The sequence below is a fragment of the Terrapene carolina genome, unplaced genomic scaffold (assembly GCF_002925995.2).
Source record: "Terrapene carolina triunguis isolate 2854851 unplaced genomic scaffold, T_m_triunguis-2.0 Scaffold113, whole genome shotgun sequence".
In the NCBI taxonomy this organism is placed as follows: Eukaryota; Metazoa; Chordata; order Testudines; family Emydidae; genus Terrapene; species Terrapene triunguis.
The window spans coordinates 31877982-31899371 of record NW_020664464.1 but is presented as its reverse complement, the minus strand read 5'-3'; the positions used below and the strand labels follow the sequence as shown (position 1 = coordinate 31899371).

General features: G+C 42.6%; 1 protein-coding gene across 1 annotated transcript; it reads left to right on the top strand.

Annotated features, from left to right (window-relative positions):
* The first annotated feature begins 1669 nt into the window (after window positions 1-1669).
* On the top strand, window positions 1670-19573 carry LOC112102985 (zinc finger protein 474-like). Its single transcript, XM_024194530.1, has 3 exons — window positions 1670-2314; window positions 8953-9133; window positions 19422-19573. Exons 1-3 carry the CDS (start codon window positions 1670-1672, stop codon window positions 19571-19573), a joined length of 978 nt encoding a protein of 325 aa, XP_024050298.1.
* The last annotated feature ends 1817 nt before the right edge of the window (window positions 19574-21390 follow it).

The window sequence follows — 21390 nt, the reverse complement described above, 5'->3', positions numbered from 1 at the left end:
TGGTTTTATGACAGGTCAAATTTTTCAGTATATTTAATGTTCCTTTTGGGTGGCAGGGGCCTGATTCTCCTCTTACTTACTTATTTTACATCAATATAACTCCACTGCCTACCACAGATTTACTTCAGGTTTAGACTAGTATAAGTGACAGGAGACTTTGACCTTGCACTGTTATATATAGTTTCAGACACAGGTTGTCTAAAGTTTTTGTTTATCAAACTTAAATGTCATTGATAGTATTGTTGTTCCTTTAGTAAAATTGGGAAAGCATAGTAATCTTTCATGACCAAACTGCCCAACAGGGTAAGTGGGTTGTGAAATAGGAGATTTCTGTTCTGTTCTCACCTCATCTACTGTCTCTTGCTGTGTGGCCTAGACAAGGGTTAAACGCAGACCCGCTGTAAACAGTTAGGTTAGTGGAGTGCACCCACTTACACCACTTCTGAATTTAGTTCTCTATGCCTCAATTCTTCCTCTACAAAATAAGACTAATACTTCTCTGGAGCACAAGAATGTTGTGAATATTAACTAATACTTGTAAAGCGCTTTTCAATTCTATAATTATAGGTGCTGTAGATATGCAAAGTATTATTATTTTAAGAGGGGCATAAAGATGAAAACAGGGGAGGCAAAAACTTGTGCCTCTGAGGAAAACAAGTGAGGGGCAGATTGCTCCTCCCACAAGGAACTCCAGGGAAGGAAAATTCTATAAGGGGAATCCTGTGCAGTTACCTCCATGTTTCTTTGGAGGAGGGAAGGCAGATTTCCATAGGAAGCAAAGGCCTTCTGCACAAAGTTTTTGTGCCTCTGCTTTGATTCTGGGGGACCAATGGTCTCTCTCCATTATCTGGCACCGGGTTCCAGCGGAGCTGTGCTTCAAGGAAAAGAAAAGCAATTTAGCAATGAGTTAGAGCTTTTTAAAATCACACAGGATGGAAGAGAGAGGACATGATGTATGTTTCCCTGGACTGCCCACCCATTCCACACTCATCCGTGGGCCTACAGAGAGCTATCTGCAGGGTCATGGGTTGATGAAGGGTGGACACTGCTGACGAAGTTCATGCACTAGCACTGGGAAATTTCATGAAGTGTCATTTTGGTTAGGAATGAAAGTAACAAATTCTGGGTTATGTTTACAGTTGTATGAAGCTCAGCAGTTTTGATTCACCTGGGTTCATACAAACCTTTTATCCATATTTTGCTTCTCATGGCTTTGCACCCTGCAAGTTTACAGTTTTGAGTTTCAGATTTATATAATAAAATAATTTAGCAGATGACATTGTGAGTCGACCATCTTAGATGGCCTTGCTTATTTGTATGGGACATGAAAGTATAGGATCATGATAAGGTAAATGGAGTCTACTTTACCCCTGGTTGCCAACCTTTAACAAGAGATAGTGTTTATTAATTTCTTCTTATATAATTTGTTTCAGGATAAAACAAAGCAAAAAGGCAAAACAAAAAAACTGCAACAACCCCCCCCCCCACAAACTCCTGCCACTGAAACATCACAACCTGATTGCTGCAAATATGCCTCAACTCGATGCAGCTCCCCTACACTCTAGTAACTTCTAACCTGCAAAGCAAAGTCAACAAAAATGAGCATCACATTGAAAAAAGGCAATCTCAAGTAAAGTAGAGAGAACATTCCTGGAACATTGTATTCTTCATGGAAACAACTGTAAAGAAAAAGAGTTTGAGCAAGCATAATAAAACTCTGCCAAGTGCTGGAAAGGCCCCTGCTAATATCTCTACCATTCTGCCTTCAAAACAGATTGCAACATCCAGTGTGTCAGATCTTCCCACAGTTTTGCCAGAAATAGTGAGTTTAGATTCCATAGTAAAAGCAAGCCCTGGGAAAAGGAGACCAGGCACTGTAATAATATCAAAACGGTCAAACACTGCAAGCATGTCTCAGAGTCAGTTGAATCGACCAGTCATTCCATCAAAGAGACCTGGCTTTAGGGTGTGCTATATCTGTGGCAGAGAATTTGGGTCACAATCTCTTGCCATACATGAACCCAAATGCTTGGAGAAGTGGCATATTGAAAATGACAAATTACCAAAGCATCTCAGAAGAGCAGAGCCTGCTAAACCTCAGTCCCTTACTGGTGGCACCTATGATATTAAGGCTGCAAATGAGGCAGCTTATCAGAGTGCTCAAGCTCAGCTCTTACCCTGTGAAAACTGTGGTCGCACTTTTCTTCCTGATCGTCTCCCTGTGCACCAAAGGAGTTGCAGACCAAAGGATGGTGGCCTGGGCCCTTCAAGCTCTAACCCCCCTAAATCTGTTAAAGGCCCTAGCTCTGGCCTTGTATCTGCAGCACGTACTGATCAATCTAGTAAAGTTCAACAAACACGTGGGGCTGCACCAGCCATACCAGAGAAGGTAAATTATTATGCATATGACCTATGAAAGAGATGTGATTGTTTTGCTATAGATACCCCAGAGACTAGAGATGAATGAACTTTCATCAGATCTTAAATTTTAAGGCCTACTTCTTTCAAAGGCGTCTTTTTGCTCCATGCAAATTCTTCCCAGCTAAGCAAGGGTGGAGTAAGGGGGGGAATAATGTGTTCAGAAGGGAAGGCATAAAATATTCTAATCCTATTTATCCCTGTTTCTTTGATCTTTCTTGTTGAAAGGAGATATTTGGGTTCTCATTTTCCATGTTCCTGTGGGAGATGTATCCCCAGAAGAGGCCATTATGCCCTATAGGTCATTAAGAGATTATGTCGAGCTGCTTAAGCAGGCTTTGCATTTTCTAGTATGTTTTAACAGACATCAGATGTTTGTATTTAATTAACACGAGCCCTAATGTTTCCTTGTACTTTAATCATTCCAGAGATTTACATTTTTTAAATGTTAGACTTAACCATGAATAAAATCATTGGGTTTTGCATGTTCAAAGCCAGCAACTCAGAATACAATGAAAAATAAGTAAACAGACTGCAGTTTTTCTACTGAATTTGATGAAGGAGCCAAGATTAATAGGACCAATTTTAGCTCCAATTTATATGCAAGAAGCTACATGAACATTAACCAAATAGAGCCTATATTTTTTTGTTTCTGTACCAACTTTGGAATGGTACTTTATTTTGGCTGAAATTTTAAAAAAATGCCTACAGTTAAGTATCTAGATCCATAAGTAGGGGCCTAAATGAATGGCCTGATTTTCAAACAGGGGCAGCCTGTTTTGCCGCCCCAAGCACGGTAGTGAGGCAGCCTTCGGCTGGTAATGCGGATTCGCCGGTATGCCTGCGGGAGGTCCGCCGGTCCCGCGCCTTCGGCGTACCCGCCGCCGAATTACCGCCGAAGCCACGGGACTGGCGGACCTCCCGCAGGCATGCCGCCGAAGGCAGCTTGACTTCCGCCCTCATGGCGACCGGCACTCAGTCCCCCGCGGCTTGCTGCCCCAGACACACGCTTGGTGCGCTGGTGCCTGGAGCTGCCCCTGTTTTCAAAAGTGCTGAGCATCCAACTTCATTTGCTTTCAGTGGAGTCACACTACTGTAAAAAGAAAATGTGCATGGTCCACTGGTTACCTCATTAGTCTAGCATTCAGGAGACCCATATTCACATCCTTATTCTGTTACAGATTTCCTACAAGACCAAGTAAGTCACTTAGGCTCAGATTTTTAGAAATATTTAGGTGTTGCTCTAATCAGCATTGCAGTGCCTAAGTCCCATTTTAGTCACCTTTGAAAATGGGACTTAGGCCTTGCAGTGCTGAGTGGGGCAATGCCTAAATACCTTCATAAATTTGGGTCTTAGTATCTCTGTGTCCCAGTTTCCTATCTGTTTAAAAAAATGTGTCTGGGGAGGGGGCTATAATAGTACTTCCCTACCTCACAGGGGTGTTGTGAGGACAAATACATTAAAGATTGTAAGTCACTCAGATACTACAGTATTAGGAGCTATATAAGTACATAAGATAGATAGACAATGGTGAATAGATAGTAGGGTTCTTCAGCACATGTTCACATGGCATAGGATATATGAAGTAATGCAAAATGCTATATATATGAGTATCTATGGTTGTAGAAAAAAATACATTAGCCTTGTATTGTTACATTGTATTATCAATCAAAAACTTGTATCATTATGTAATATAGTGTAATTGTACAATGAAATACTATTATAATGCATATGAGTTAGTTACTCTTTGCATATAATTTCATGTTTACTGAAGAAGAAAAATTAATTAAGAAAAAAATATTTTTAAAAAATTAAAAGAAAAGAAGTCCATAATTATAGTGATGTAGAGAAAAGATTCTATGGAAAAAGTCACTTTGTAAAAATGTTACCCTCTTACTCAACAGATGTGTATGCATTCAGTCACATATGTTGACTTGATTGGCAAAAATAAGTTATTACTGCTTTTTACTCCTCTTAATACTGCACAGTCAGTGTAGCCAAGATGATGTGAACTGGATTTTAATCTTTCTTGTGCATCATTACTTTGTTTACTTAGTTCTAGTCAATTACACCTGTTCATTCCACTGACACTGATGGGGGCTGTACAGGTCTGACTGACAGTGTAATAATATTAGTGATGATGCACAAGAAGCAAAGAAACCAGCTTGATTTTCAGGTCTGAGGCTGAGTTTGCAGTGCTGGCCACTAGAAAAGAAATCTCTTCACTGGTAAATTGAATGTATCTAGTATGGGAATTCTTCAGCAGTAATAGACAAGGAACCACACACTGCGTTTTTACATTTACAGAACCTCTCTTCTATGTAGACCTGCACTTTAAAAGCAGAGATGGGAGTGGAGAGAGAGAGAGAATTATAATGGGAACATCATCTCAATCCTCTGAGTAGCATAAAGACCACACAAGAAATAGACCATCTGTTGAGCTTAATTTTTGGTCATCTTGTCCAGTTTTCACTGTATTTTTCCAGCAAATACTTGTAACTATTGTTCACTTTGCCAGCTACACAACGATTTACTAATGTGTTAATATTATGTTAAAAATAAATAATGGCTAATTAAGTAATAGCAAACAGCTTTGCTGCATAGAGGGAAAGTGCTGGGCTGGTGGCAGGAGAAGTTTGGAAAGTACAACATGTAGTCATACCTAGTTAATGCAAAGTAGAAAGAGCTGCATTCCAGCCCTGTTCACCTGAGGAAATGTTGCCTCAGGGCATGTCCGTTGAGGGACAGGAGAAGGATCAGAAGAAATTAATAGAGGGCTTCTTGGTGGGGAAAATAATCCTGGGTAGTCCATGTTATGTTTATCCAAACTTCTTTGGTTCAGAATCAGCAAATCAATTAAGCACATGCGTAAAATCAAGTGTTTTGCTGAATCAGGTCCTTTTATGAATATTTAGTAAAATATATATATTAAGAGAGCCTCTCTGCCAACCCTTACATTAACATTTATAATCTGAGACCATCAATACTCCAAAGTACATAAACTTGCATACCCCAATTCCGGGCTAGCACTAGCCAGAGGAACCTCATGGCTGCTCTAATTTGTCCCTGTTGCCAGTGGTCTAAAGAAGCCATTACAACTGAGTATCACTGAAATGAAGGGATGTCCTGCCACACACCTTCCCCTTGCCAAGTCCCCTGTGCAGGGAGTTGGATCAGAGGGTGAGGTGGGGACAGTTATACAAACTCTGCATCACCTGGGGATTTCGCCACACTGGGAAATCCTGAACCAGTTGGTATCATTAAAGCACCTCTTGGGCTCCTATGTGTGACCAAAGCAGCATAAAGCAACCATGGGGAAGCAAAGGATCTGGCCCACTGTTTTTACGCTAGCTCTGATTTTCTTCTAATCCTCCGCCAAATCTTTTGTCCAGCTGTAGAGAAAGCTAGTTGGTGTATTACTGATTTGTTAGTTCAAAGTTGTTTTTTAATCCAAAGTATGGATTTTAATGGAAACTATGGACTCATTTGCATTAATTGGGTCTGACTGTATATAAACCAAACAATAGCCTATGCCTAATTGACTTTCAGGGATTAAATCAGTTCTGAAATTCCTCTTCTTGGATCCTATTTGGATTATATAGTGATACATTAGATGTTATTAATAAGGCACATAATTATATTCTTTAAATCCAGTCCGGTACAACAGAGAATGCACTACGCTTTCACAGAAAAAAATGGTTGCTACTTATTATGCAGATTGATATTAATTAAGTGCTATAAATGTTCTTTTTCTGCTTTCTTTGGCAACAGATGGTGATAACTTTAATCCTAAAATCCTACCAGCTGTATGTCTAGCATCTGGTGCTGCCATCTGCTGTTTATTCCCTACTGTAATGTTTTACCGACAAAATAAAAATGTTAGCCACCTCTCTCTTCTGCATTACTGTACATCTTAATACAGAATCAGTCTGGTACTCCAGCAAAATTTTTACACCATTCACTTGATCTTGCACAAAACTGTGTAACCAGTTCATAGAATTAGAACTTTTTCAAATAGCATGTATTGCCAAACAACATGGGCCTGCTCCTGCTCTCATTGAAGTAAATGACAAACTCTCCATTAATTTCAGCAGGAGCCGATTTGGACACTTTGTTAAAAGGTAATTCACAAAAATATGAGGAAATAGAAAAGGATAGATAAAAATGGACAATAAAAGATTTGAATGAGTTTCATTAAGAAATATCATGGTGGGTGTGGAGGTTCCCCTCTCTCCTCTCTATATAAGTACCGTGCACTTTACTTCTGAGTTTTAAAAAGGTAGCAGTTTTAGAATAAAATGGAAAACTCAGATAATTCCCATGCAGTTACATATGCATTTATCTACAGTGTCAAAAGAATTACCTTTTTGTTACTACACTTAACTAGATAAATATAGCGGTCAGTTCTGGCTTCTGTACTACACCATTCCAGTCAATATGGCCAATCCCCCACTGAGGTCATTATGACAGCCTGTGACAAAGAGACAATCTTTCTGTTACTAATAAGATTCATACTAGAGACTTCCATCCCTTACGCTAATGTCCTTAACTGTCAGGTTGGGATGGGTGGAAAAAAGTCTACTTTCTAGGCGCCTGATTGTGCTATTAATCTTTTCTACTTCTTTCTGTGCTCCATTGTTCACATGTGAGCAGCGCTAGTCAGAATTCTGGTCCCCTGTCATTCAGTTAGGTAGATAATTTGATGAGTGGGAACTTTTGACTCTTCTAGTACTAGATGAAAAATTATTATGCTCTTAAGGGAAGTTTGCGACCCAGTCAAATTGAACGTACCATAACAAACCAAAAATATACCTCTAAGGTAAGTACCATGTTCTACAAAACAGGCTTGGAAAAAGAAATGACATATTTTGTTCATTGTTGAAACTATATAGCCTTTGAGTTTAATACTTGTATTCATGGTAGTGAAGATAATAAATGGTCATAACCATGTAAAAAAGGACACCTAAAAGAAGAGAGTCTTAATGACTTTGTCAGGTATTTGTAGCTATTTTTATAAGGACATAGTTCCTCATGACACTGGGTATTAATGTGATCACTCTTTTTACAAGTGAAAAACAAAACCGTGAACAGTAAGTAGCAGACTATTTAGTCACTGTCCTATGAATAGTCTGGGTTGGAAAATTCCTTGAACTGGGATCTGATGATTTCCAAAAATAATTTACTTCCAAACAACGATCATTCCAGATGTGACATTTGGGCAGGACAGTTTAAGGAGGAATAGAAATGAATGTTAAATACCAGTGGTTTTAAAAATCCCAAAGAAACTCACCATCCCGAAGATTCCATAGTTTAACAATCATCTCTTATTACAAATAGCAAGGAGAATTCTCTTTCACATTTTGTATTTTAGTTAGCTCTGGTACGTGTATCTGTGGAGGTGGGAGAGAATTTAACATGTAGCATGGGTTCAGGACGGGTATCGTTCCAACCTGAAGGTGATCTAATTCAGTTCTGACGTTTCTCTCTGATCTTCAGTTTTCTTTAGAAAAATATTTGCATGCTATTGAAAATTACAATAAGGAGCCATTTTTTTCTGACCTTTTTTTTAAAGTGAGTTTTTAGCATCTGAACAAAGTCCAAGTGCTAGACTTCTGGCTACAGAACAAATACAGCTTTTATCAGACTTCCCTACACTCCTCCAGCTATGATCTGGAGGGACAATTTCCAGGGCTTGGTTAGATATGCTTATTCAGTCTCTAGCCTTTCTGCTGAGAGTGCCAGAAAGAGTGCCAATTGCAACAGTGAGTTTTGTGATGTGGATGTCTTTTTGTGATGTGGCTGGCACAGGACTGAGACTACTAACTCGTTCCCATGTAAGCCACTAAGCAGCCATTCGATGGCAACTTTTTGCAGTGTTGTAGCTCTGTGTAGTATGAAAGCTTGTGCCTTCCACCATCAAAAGTTGGTCAAATAAGAGATATTATCTCGCCCCCCTTGTGTCTATCCAACGGTAATGACAGTCAGTCACTTCAGAATGAAAGTGTGGTAGATCTGACATAAAAGGTTACCCCTCTTCCCTAGGGAAACATTTTTACAGAGAAAGCTATTTGCTTTGATGATGACACTTTTGTGTTCCCCCCCCCCCCCAATATCATTGGAGGTATCTTATTTTAAATAATTATTTTCTCCTGAGTCAAACTACTCTTTTTCTGCTTGATCCTATACTTAAACTATAATTTTTTATTTAGTATGCCGATCCACTGCCATGGACATGACTGTGATGATAGGAGTAGAAGGCTTTAAATCTAACTAATTGAAGAGTAATGAAGTGACCTCCATGAATTTTCAGCCCAGAGTCTGGAGCACTGGTTCAAGTGGCCATTTAATAAAGGAGGGACCTTTATGGGTTTAGGGCCTGAACCAAAGCCCACTGAAGTCAAGAAAAAGACTCCCATTGATTTTCGTGAGCTTTGGATCAGTTCCTTAAAATGATCATTTTCCATTAACATCACTACTGTCTAAAATGAATTCTGAAAACAATAATGCTTCTTTACTGCAATTGTTGTTTGCAGCCACCCGTGATCAGACGGCCACCCACTGTTGTTTGTTACATATGTGGCCGTGAGTTTGGAACTAAATCTATTGGCATCCATGAACCACAATGTCTGAAAAAATGGCATAACGAGAATGACATGCTACCCAAACATTTACGAAGACCTGAACCTAAAAAGCCAGAAGTCAGATCCTTAGGAGGTAAGCTACCGACCAAACAAGAGGAACTGGGAGGATGTAAGTTGGGAAAAAATAGGTTTAAAGAGAGCTAAATGTTTTACATGTAATTTTGTCTTCATTCATATGAAACTATCTACTCATGATAGAGTTTAGCTTGTTTAAAGGATCCTATTTTTTCTTTTCCCAAATCAGTGTCAGTTAAAGGTGCTCTGTGCCTCTCAAGTAATGACCCCTTATATGTCAATCACTTTTGAGTCTAAAACCAGTCATTTGCAATCTTCATAACTAAGCCCTTCACTGGGATACTTTTGGCTACTTTCTGCACCATAGGAAGGCACATTTTCAAGCAGGACAGCTCATCCAAGAACAATATGCAAGTACAACTGTTACAGGGTTCAGAGTGCAATCCAGACCAGTGAGGGTGTGACTGTGGTCACTGGAGAGGCCACACTGAGAATGCTCAATCCAAGTGAACTGCAAAGAATGGGGCAAATCCCCCAAACTGGTGGTTTATTCTTATAATTAGATTCACCAAGCCAGTCACAAAACAGTTTCTGTAATACCTTACTGGTTACCAAGAAACTAAAATCCAGTTCCCATTAAGCAATCCAGCCTTTGGCTCCCACCCAGACAGCCAGGTCAAGTATGGTGTGGATTACTTAAAATCTTATTAACCATATATAAAGTTCTACCAATCCCAAGAGATCAGACACATTACCCACCAGGTCAATGAATATTTCAGATTTTACCCAAATACACTCTTACGGCCAATTTTTATTAACTAATCTAAGATTTATTTAAAAAGAAAAGAAAGCATTACTGTGGTTAAAAGATCATTATACATACAGATATCAATAAAGTTCTTAGGTCATAGCAAAGGTGGTGAGCTGCTGATTTGCAAAAACTTCTTCCAGAATCAGTTTAATAATAGGCAGTCCATGTATAGATGTTGTTCAAATTCGTCCATAAGAATTTGCAGGGACAGTTCAGAGTACCAGGAGACCTCAGTCTTGTGGCTTGAACTTCCCCTGCCAAAGTTTAAGCAGATCTGAGATGGCAAGGATCAGGCCCTAGAGTTCTTTTATAGTCCTCTAGCAGGCTATGATAGCCTTTTGACAGCAGATAACACAGTGGGCATTCCTTGAATGAAGAATAGGTAATGCACATCGTTGCTTTGAAGTAAATCTCTATTTACTACACACAGACCAGTAAATAGATGCATTTATTAGCATAAGGTTATTAACCATTTAAGCAGTTCATAGGTAGTTTTACTACAAATTTCAAAGAGACATAAAGACAATGATATTATTACACCACAAGTTTCATCTAAATATTAATATTCCCATTTGATCTCTGAATCCATAGAATATAGTAACAGGAACAGATGTTTATCATCCACAAGCTAATATGGTTACATTGTTAACATCTAACAAGATAAAAGTAAACACAGACAAATACAATTAGCATCTTCTTCTAATTCTCTAACAATACAGGTTTACATTTCAAATAATTTAGTCTACTTTAACATGGCTTTGACAACTACCTACAAGAATGGCCCTGTTTATCATTTCAATACTTCTCTAATATGTCCTTAAGGTTGATTTTGGGTCTCTACAGCTCTCCTCCCTGCAGCCTCCTTTCTGCTACCAGCTCCCTGATCTTTATAGAAGCCCCACCTGTCCTGAACAGATGAATTTCCCTTTAGGGCTTTCCTCTCAGCCTAAAAGTCCCCCAGTTTGCAGCCGAATTGGCCCATCTGACCTATGTTACTCCCTTCAGTTACATGAGGAGCACACTGCATCACAGTCTTCTGTTGTTTTGATTCCAACATGCTTAATTTACATAGGAGACAGGTAAATAGCTGCCTTCTCTCCTGTCTGGGAGGGAATCTGTTTCTCCCTGTTTGGCCACAGACTTTAAAACATAGTATCAATGAATCTTAATAATTCCTTATATAGTGTTAATACAGGCATTTCACAATGATATTAATCACCAGGGTGTCATTAGCTTTGAGAAAAGACCTCGCTCTATACACTTTTTTAATACAATAATTTTGTATAAAATCAGTTGATGCAATTGCTTATCACTTGAGGTTCAGCCCCTGTCTTTATAGACACGTAAACCTTTTAAATGAATTCTTCTGAGGGTTACCCCGCAAAGTAAAATTTATTCAAGCTGTAAGGAAGGCAACAAATAGTCTGGTGCTGAAGGAGCTTCGTGCTCTTTCTTCCCTGGCTTGTGTTTGCTGAAATGCAAATTGTTCTGTTTCCTGACATCTTTTCCCCCTGCTGTCTTGATGTTTACTGTTTACTGCTTGTATGTAAATTGAGGTAAACACACCTTCCTTTGTTTAAGTTAGACCTATTTAACAACTCTTCCTGACAGACCTAGTTTAAACACTCTTTGGTCATAATTCTAGCATATATCCATATCTTTTAATACCCACTGGGTACATACATCACACAGGAATATTAAAGATCAGTCAGATATAAGTTTTCAAATGATACCTCACAAGGTATATTTTGTACAAAGAATATTACAACAGTATGTAGGGTGTGAATACATGAGGTGCTTAGTGTCACACTGACATATGCATTCATTAGAACAAAATATCTTCAGGCAAGAGCAACTTGGGGACTGATACCTGAGCCAGCTTTTACACCTATAATGTTGGCCATTTAAAAACAAACTAAGGGTATGTCTACACTACAAGAGTAGTTCGATTTTACTTAAATCGAATATGTGGAATCGATATTGCAAAGTCGAACATGTGTGTCCACACTAAGGACGGTAATTCGACTTTGTGAGTCCACACTAACGGGGAAAGCGTCGACATTGGAAGCGGTGCACTGTGGGCAGCTATCCCACAGTTCCCGCAGTCCCCGCTGCCCATTGGAATTCTGGGTCGAGCCGCCAATGCCTTCTGGGTAAAAAATGTGTCGAGGGCGCTTTTGGGTAACTGTCATCATCCAACCGTCACTACCGCCCTCCCTCCCTGAAAGCGCCGGCGGGAAATCAGTTCGCGCACTTTTCTGGTCAGTGACAGCGCGGACGCCACAGCACTGCGAGCATGGAGCCCGCTGTGACCATCGCTGCAGTTGTGGCCGTTGTCAACACCTCGCAGCTTATCATCCACCTTTCCCAGAGGCAGATGCTGAGAAATCGGGCGAGGAGGCTACGGCAGCGCGGTGAGGACCTGAAGTCTGAGAGTGGCACAGACCTGTCAGAAAGCACGGCACCCAGCGCCGAGGACATCACGGTGGCAATGGGTCATATGGATGTTGTGGAACGGCGATTCTGGGCCCGGGAAACAAGCACGGACTGGTGGGACCGCATAGTGCTGCAGGTCTGAGATGAATCACAGTGGCTGCGAAACTTTCGCATGCGGAAGGGGACTTTCATGGAACTTTGTGAGTTGCTGTCCCCTGCCCTGAAGCGCAATGACACCCGGATGCGAGCAGCCCTGAGTGTCCAGAAGCGAGTAGCCATAGCCCTCTGGAAGCTTGCAATGCCAGACAGCTACCGGTCAGTCGTGAACCACTTTGGCGTGGGCAGATCTACCGTGGGGGTTGTTGTGATGCAAGTAGCCAACGCAAAAGTAGCCAAAGCAGACCTGGGAAACGCGCAGGTCATCATAGATGGCTTCACCGCAATGGGATTCCCAAACTGCGGTGGGGCTATAGATGGAACTCACATCCCTATCCTGGGACCGGACCAGGCCAGCCAGTACATTAACCGAAAGGGCTACTTTTCAATGGTGCTGCAAGCACTGGTGGACCATAGGGGACGTTTTACAAACATCAACGTCGGATGGCCGGGCAAGGTTCATGACGCTCGTGTTTTCAGGAACTCAGGTCTGTTTAGACGGCTGCAGGAAGGTATTTACTTCCCGGACCACAAAATAAGTCTTGGGGATGTGGAGATGCCTACAGTCATCCTCGGGGACCCAGCCTACCCGCTAATGCCCTGGCTCATGAAGCCCTATACTGGCGCCCTGGACACTGAAAAAGAACTCTTCAACTACCGGCTGAGCAAGTGCAGAATGGTGGTGGAGTGTGCTTTTGGCCGTCTCAAGGGGAGATGGAGAAGCTTACTGACTCGCTGTGATCTCAGCGAAACCAATATCCCCATTGTTATTGCAGCTTGCTGTGTGCTCCACAATCTCTGTGAGAGCAAGGGGGAGACCTTTATGGCGGGGTGGCAGGTTGAGGCAAATAGCCTGGCTGCTGATTACGCCCAGCCAGACAGCCGGGTGATTAGAAGAGCCCAGCGGGACGCGCTGTGCATCCGGGAGGCTTTGAAAGCTAGGTTCCTGAGTGAGCAGGATAACCTGTGACTTTTAAGTTTGTGTACAGAGAAGCTGAACCTGCCACCGTTTCTTTACCCACTAAATGTTCAGTATCCTCTCCAGTTACATACCCCGTTCCCCCCCTTCCAAAACATGCTTAAAAATAAAATGACTTTAATTTTGTTAATGAACACCGTTTTCTTTATTACTGTTTTCGCGGGAAAGTTTTGAACCTGGGACGCAGACTGTGGTGGGGAGCGTGTGTAGTGTAGTGATGCAAATGACGCTTCTAAACTCCAGGAATGACAGGCTCCGCAGGGGTGGACTGGTGGTTTCAACGGAGCCTGCTACCCCTCCTGTTCGGGAATGTGTGTGTGGGGGGGCTATGTGACTTTGTGGCAGGGGGAGGACGGTTACAGATCCCCTGCTGTGTGGCTCTGTGATCCAGGATAAGGACCGCTGCATAAGATCTCTAACTGCCCTCCCCCGCCACAAAGTCACAGAGCACCCCCCACAGAACACTAAAACCACCTCCCGGACTGACCAGGGTAACTAGTGACTGCAATGTGTGTGTGCCCTGCTGCTGTCCTGTCCAATTACCAACCCCTTTCCCCCCCTTCAGACAGACTCTCCTCTAAAGAACATGATGGAAACAGTAATGAACAGAAACATATTTTTTATTAACAACTACACATGAAACTGGGGGGTGAAACTTGGATGGGGGCTTGGGTGAGGCGGGAAGGAAAGGACTTTTCAAATTTTGGGGAATGAGAGCCTTCTGGTGCTTGAGCAGTCTGCAGGGGTGGAGTGAGAGTTTTCACGGACTCTGCCGCCCCTCCTTCTTTGGACTTTGGGTGAGGGGGGTATGGGACTTGGTGGCGGGGGAGGGCGGTTACAGATAGACTGCAGCGGGGCTCTGTCCTCCTGCCTCCGGTCCTGCAGAACATCCACAAGGCGCCGGAGCGTCTCCGTTTGCTCCCGCATTAGTCCAAGCAGCGTTTGAGTCGCCTGCTGGTCTTCCTGCCGCCACCTCTCCTCCCGTTCCATGTGTGCTCGTTGCATTTGGGACAAGTTCTCCCTCCACTGTGTCTGCTGGGCTGCCTGGGCTCGGGAGCAGCCCATAAGTTCGGAGAACATGTCCTCCCGTGTCCTCTTCTTCCTACGCCTCATCTGCGCTAGCCTCTGGGTGTGTGATGCCAGGCTAGGTTGTGATACATTCGCAGCTGTGGGAATGGGAAAAAGGGAGTGAATTCCTCAGAAAGATAAATTTCGTTGTGAACAAAGAACATAGTCTTTCTCTGTGAACAAGACCATGCACAGCACCTATCACATGCGCACTCAGGACAAGGTCGAATTTTCGGCCCTCGCATTCAGTGCCTGTGGTCTTGCAGTGCAGATCAGAGAAGCGGGGCAGGACACCGGAATTTGTGTAGCAGGCCGACATGGTAAGCCGTATACTTGTGGGTGCTTAAAACTTTGATAGTTGCACTGGCCTCCTTTCACATTGAAAGCAATGCCAGTCCCTGCTGCCAGCAATCCGGCAAGCATGAACTCTGCCCCTGTCCCACCCCCTCGCGGCTGTCCCAGGGAAAAATCCCTGTATGCTGCCCCTCTCCCGCCTCCACCGCGTGGCTGTAAACCGCCGGTTACAGTTCTGTAAAGGAACAGGCAAGCAGTCCCAATACTAACATTCCCCTACCTAATTCAAAGCAGATCATCAAGAGCGACATCACTCTGATGAGGATTTCCGAGACGGAAAAAGAAAGGATGCTTCGGGAAAGCCTGCAAAGACCAGGGACGTATGCCGCCATGCTCTGCAGGGCAATGATCCCGGAGTACTTGCTTCTCTCCTGGTGCGGAAATGTTTCCTACTACGGAGGACCCAATAAGGCTGCTCTCCCCAGGAACCTGATGCAAAGGCTTTCCAATTACCTCCAGGAGAGCTTCGTGGAGATGTCAATGGAGGATTTCAGCTCTATCCCCGGACATATAGACCGGATTTTACTGTAGCTGCACTGGCAGGGACTAAACAGTAGAATTGCTTGGGCAGAACAATCATGCTACACTGGACATTGTTAGATTTTTTTAAGTAGTTGCACTGCCAGGGAGTGAACAGTTAAGCGCCTAGGGCAAAGTAATCATGAAAAACCCATTCTTAATATTCCTGTTCTGTTAAAAATAAATGTTTACATGTTTAAAACACTTACTGGCTGATCCTTCCCTTGATTCTGTGTCCGGGTTAACGGCTGGGGACGGTTGGTAGGGGATCTCTGTAAGTGTGATGAAGAGATCCTGGCTGTCGGGGAAAACAGCGTTGTAAGCGCTGTCGACTGCCTCGTCCTCCTCATCTCCTTCCTCATCTTCCCCGTCCGCTACCATGTCCGAGGAACCGGCCGTCTACAATATCCCATCCTCAGAGTCCACGGTCACTAGTGGGGTAGTGGTGGCGGCCGCACCTAGGATGGAATGCAGTGCCTCGTAGAAACGGGATGTCTGGGGCTGGGATCCGGAGCGTCCGTTTGCCTCTTTGGTCTTCTGGTAGCCTTGCCTCAGCTCCTTGATTTTCACGCGGCACTGCGTTGCATCCCGGCTGTATCCTCTCTCTGCCATGACTTTAGAGATCTTCTCATAGATCTTTGCATTCCGTCTTGTGGAGCGCAGCTCGGAAAGCACGGACTCATCGCCCCACACAGCGATCAGATCCAAGACTTCCCGATCAGTCCATGCTGGGGCCCTCTTTCTATTCTGAGATTGCATGGCCATCTCTGCTGGAGAGCTCTGCATCATTGCCAGTGCTGCTGAGCTCGCCACGATGTCCAAACAGGAAATGAGATTCAAACTGCCCAGACAGGAAAAGGAATTCAAATTTTCCCGGGGCTTTTCCTGTGTGGCTGGTCAGAGCATCCGAGCTTGGACTGCTGTCCAGAGCGTCAACAGAGTGGTGCACTGTGGGATAGCTCCCGGAGCTATTACTGTCGATTTCCATCCACACCTAGCCTAATTCGACATGGCCATGTCGAATTTAGCGCTACTCCCCTCGTTGTGGAGGAGTACAGAAGTCGAATTTAAGAGACCTCTATGTTGAACTAAATAGCTTCGTGGTGTGGACGGGTGCAGAGTTAATTCGATGTAACGGCGCTAAATTCGACATAAACTCCTAGTGTAGACCAGGCCTAACTAACATTTGCCAATAGTAACCACAAAATGGCGTCTGAGATACCAGAGTTTTAACCCTACCCTAGTAGAAATACCAGTGCTAACTATGTAGTAACTACTAGCACATGTTGACATTTTAAAAGCAGCTACTGTATACACTACACTACACTACAGTACAGTACAACAGGTTGCTCTTCATTAAATATATATATTACATTACGTTATGCAACAAGACAGTTGCTATGGTCTTTCTACTGTCTCTAAACCCTAATAGCTTAATACAAATACATTTCCCACTGTGACATATGGAAGCCTAACTACAGTGGAAAATACTGTATGTGACATAAAATAAACATTCATTTCCTCTCACTTATTCAATGATTGTAATTTTGGGCCCGATTCTGCAAGGTGCTGAGTTTCCTCACTTCCCCTCCCCAGATCAATGAGAATTGGAAGTGCCCAGTACCTTGCAGGATTGGACCCTTACATTTACTCGGTGCGTATGTCATCACAGCAGAGTTAGCTCCGGCTGTTATGAGTGTTGCCTGTAAACCTCCCTCCTGTCCACACATAAAACCCTCTTTCCCATGTTTAGTGATGCTTTCAGCCTGGGTTTGCTGGCAAGCTTGGGGTGTGGGTTACAGCCAGGGTTCTGTTTTCACTCAGCCTGGTGACCCACCCAGTTTGCAGTGAGGGTGTAGGCTAACTCATTCAAGTGCTGATAGCCCTCCAGTATCTTCCGACATTTTCCCCTGTAGAGTGGCTCTGCACAAAGAACCATGGGATATGCTCCCAGGAGTCTCAGCAATGGATACAGGTGAATGAAGCAACAGTGAGGACACAGTAACTTGAGTATTGTTTTGCAGTATGGCTGCTCTCAGCCAGGCTAGGCTAACCTGAGAGCTGATTACCCAAGTTAATCCTGCAGTGAAGACATACTCCGAGAAGGCATTTTCATTTCATTAGCTCTTTTATGATCATCACTTTTATTACTACATACTGAGAGTAAAAATGAGAGAAAAAGATAGAGGACTGGATCTGACAGAGGAGGGCATAGCTGGGTAAAAAGGGCTACTTCAGCACAGCAGGATGTGCCTATTTATGAATCTACACTTTGCCTCACTCCTACAGGGTGTTGAGTGCCTACTGTGAGGTGCTGTGTGCCCACAGTTCCCAAGGAGGCACTTGATAGTTTCCACAATATGGTCCTAAGTGTCTGCTGCTGATAGGTTGAATAACACTGTTTGAGCAAAAACTATGTGCTTCCCACTCTCCTGTCCCTAAGAAAATAATCTTCCTTTTGTTCTTTTTTTGCTAAGATGATTCCAATCATCCAGGAAATGCTAACTACCCCCAAACTATACACCCCCCCTCACATGTCTCACAGTTTTATAAATGGAGGAGGGGGGTAGCCTTTTTGGGGAATGGAACAAGCAGTGTTCTAAACCAAGAGAGGTACAGAAATGAGATCTGTTTACATAAAACTTTTTATAGTTTACATTTTTTTTAAAATAAGTGTGACTGGAGAGAACCACTGGACTGATTGCAGTTTTTTTGTTTTCTGAATGCAACAAATGCCTGTAGGGAGAAAGTCACCTCCTTTCCTTTTCTCTCTCTCTCTCTCTCTTTATTCAATAAACTTTCCAAAGTACAGAAAATACACATTCATTTCCTGCAAATGAAAGGGGTATTTGCCTCAGCCAAAGAAAGAAACATCAGTCGGTTGCTCATCTAACGAAAAGAACATTAGGAACAGGCATATTAAGAGATCTAAGGCTTATTGTGGTTATGTGAACTGTTGGATATGAATCATATTAAAACTGCCTGGGCCCTTAATGAAGAGATCCATATCGTGCCAGTGACAGAAACCATGGAATATTTTAAAAATGCATGGGACCTTTTTTAAATAGACTTGTGCTCGCAGTTTGAAGACAAAATTGATTTAATTCCTTATAGCCACCATCTGTAGTATCATATACCTTCTGGTCAGGTTAAAACTCATACATTTCAAATCTAGCCAGATTATTTTTTTTCCTCATGCCCTTCAAATGGGATCTAGATGCAGTTGCTGAGACTAAAGCATTGGTTAAACAACCTAGCTGTTCTGCTTGGAAATGTGCTTAAAACAATCATTTATTCTAAGGTGAAAGAAAACAAGGTTTTATGATATAAATTATGTAGCTGAAATACACTCCAGCTAGCTCTTTAGAGCCTGATCCTGTACTCTTAATGCAGGTAAACTCCCACTGAAATAATTGTGAGTAAAAGTTGAACAAAATATGACATGTGTTTAGGAAAGGACTGCAGAACCAGTCTCAATGACCTCAGTGGGTGTTTTGCCTGAGTAAAAACTGCAGGATTTATCCATAAGAGGTTTTGGGCTAATCTCACTCCTATTCAAGTCAATGGCAGTACTCTTATTGACTTAAATTGGAGAAGAATTGGACCCTTTGCTCAGACTAGCACAGATGGGACATACCCAACATACATTTCCTCCCATCCCCTTGGTCCGATAATACAGACTCATTAAGCAGAACTTGAAATAAGGCCAAGAAAGCGAAACTTGCTGATAATAACATGCATGCAAAGATGTTAATAATTAGTTAAGAATTCCTACCATAACACACAGGGCAATGTTTTCTCCTTGCTTTAATACAATACAGAATGACTGAGTTTGTAGTTAACTTTATTCAACCCCTGGGACTATAAGCAGGGCATTTTTTTTTTTTTTTTTTTGCAAAAGCAATATGATTTGGTTAAAACTAAAAGGCTCAGTCAACAGGTATTTCCTGAAAATATTTTCCATAAAGAGCTGAATATGGTTCTCCAGAATGAAAACTAATACTTTCTTTTTTAATTTTCCAGCCAAAGGTTTCTATGATCTTGATGCTCTAAATGAGGCTGCCTGGAACAGTGCCCAGAGCCAGTTAGTTCCATGTGATATTTGTGGGCGTACTTTCCTGCCAGACAGACTGATTGTCCACCAGCGGTCCTGTAAACCGAAACCAGCAAAGTAAAGCAAACCGCACCCCCCCGCCCCCCAACACACACCTTCCAGCCAAAGCATTAAAGGAATAAAATCCTGCTTGGAAATAAAAGGCATAGCTCAGGGGCTCTGTAAAATCACAGTGATGTGGAAACATGTTCAGATCATCTCCTAGGTAAAAACAACAGTAGCCACTATAATGTAGGCCAAATACAGTGATTTTTTTAGCACATCATTATAGAAATTGAAGACATCTCTCATAATTTCTGTGCTCTGAGAGATGCAGCACAGAGGTCACAGTTCAGGGGTGCCAGTAAGGTGCCTTTAAGCCATCTTTGTGCCCTCCTGAGCCTGTGCTATTCTGGGGGATTACTGTTCACTCCAGAGCAAAATACCCCAGCAATCAGAAGAGAAGCACCCAAATACATCATCTATAAATAGCAGAGAACTCCCTGTCTCAAATAATGACGAGGGGAGAATATCCTGCAGTACTCAGTGACGGTAGCTGGGCTGTGCCTCCCTGCCCCACTCCCATGTAAATTACTTTTTGGGTTTAATATCCTCAATTTTTAAGCTCTGACTGGAACTATCAAGCTTCCTACCTGTAGCTTGTGGAGAGGAGTCAGATGTAGGGTGAGTCACACGGTTTAGTAGTCCTAGTGGGTGTGTGTGGGGGAGAAGCTAGAGGAGCCAAGTGTAGGCTGAGCATAAAGCTTAACAGAGCACAATAGTCTCCCTTCACAGCAGCACTTCCTTCACTCCCTCTTCCTGAGTTTTCCTGTTTCCTTTGTGGCAGATTGCTCTTTCCCCAGGAATAATCAATAAATCAGCCTGCAGCAGTTCCGGCACCTTGGAGTTGTACAGTTTGCATGGCTCCTAAGGACACGGGTATACTGTGCTGACTTAAGCCCTCTCTCCATTAAAACATAAAAAACACAGAACTTTTTTGTTACCTACCATAGAACCATAATTTTAAATCACACTGTAAGACAAAGCTATTTAGCCTGCTTAAGCTGGCCTAAGTATTTAAGCACCTGGCCCAAAGTACACTTCCACTGTCAATGAGAAAGACATCCATTGACTTCAATGGGATTTGGATCAGACCCTAAAACCACAGGCACCTACTTTCCTCATCCATTGCAACGATGGAGGAGGCATCCATAATCAGGTGACAAAGTGCTGGTAGGTGCAAAGGGGGAGGCTAGTCAGCACTAGCTACCATGGGGTGGGTATGTGGGTGTGGGTGTTTGCCCCATCCTAAACCATACTGGTAAGCACTAGGAGGTCTGTACTAGGGGCTTTATCCTGCTCATTGCAGTCAAAGGTAAAACTCCCATTGACTTCAATGGTTCAGGATCAAAGTTCTAGCACAAGACATGGGGATATGTGTTATATGGGGCAGCACTAGAGATGGTGTTTTATTCCAACATTTCAAAGAACGCTATTGTGTCCCAGATCAGAGTCAGAGTCAAAGAGCACCGGTGAAAGGGTTAAACATGTGAAGGAAGTAATATATACTCTAATAGAATTGCAGCAGAGAGCACTTTTTTGTACCTTACTCTAAAGTGTTTTATTAAGTGGCCAGGGAGGTTACCGTGAAATGTATGACAAAATCCAATACATGTTGTTAAACAATCATATGAACTTCCTGAACTGCTGAAAGAAACTGGATCACCTATAAGTTTTCACCTTCAGTTTTAATGCCATTAAGCTGGTTGTATGCATCCTGTGACAAATGTGACTATTCCTAGAGTATTTGCACTTATTGTTGCATTTATAAAAATCAGATATAAGGAACTGGATGTCTTTATGTACTCTGAAATGACAGATGGGCTTCAACTACTCCTC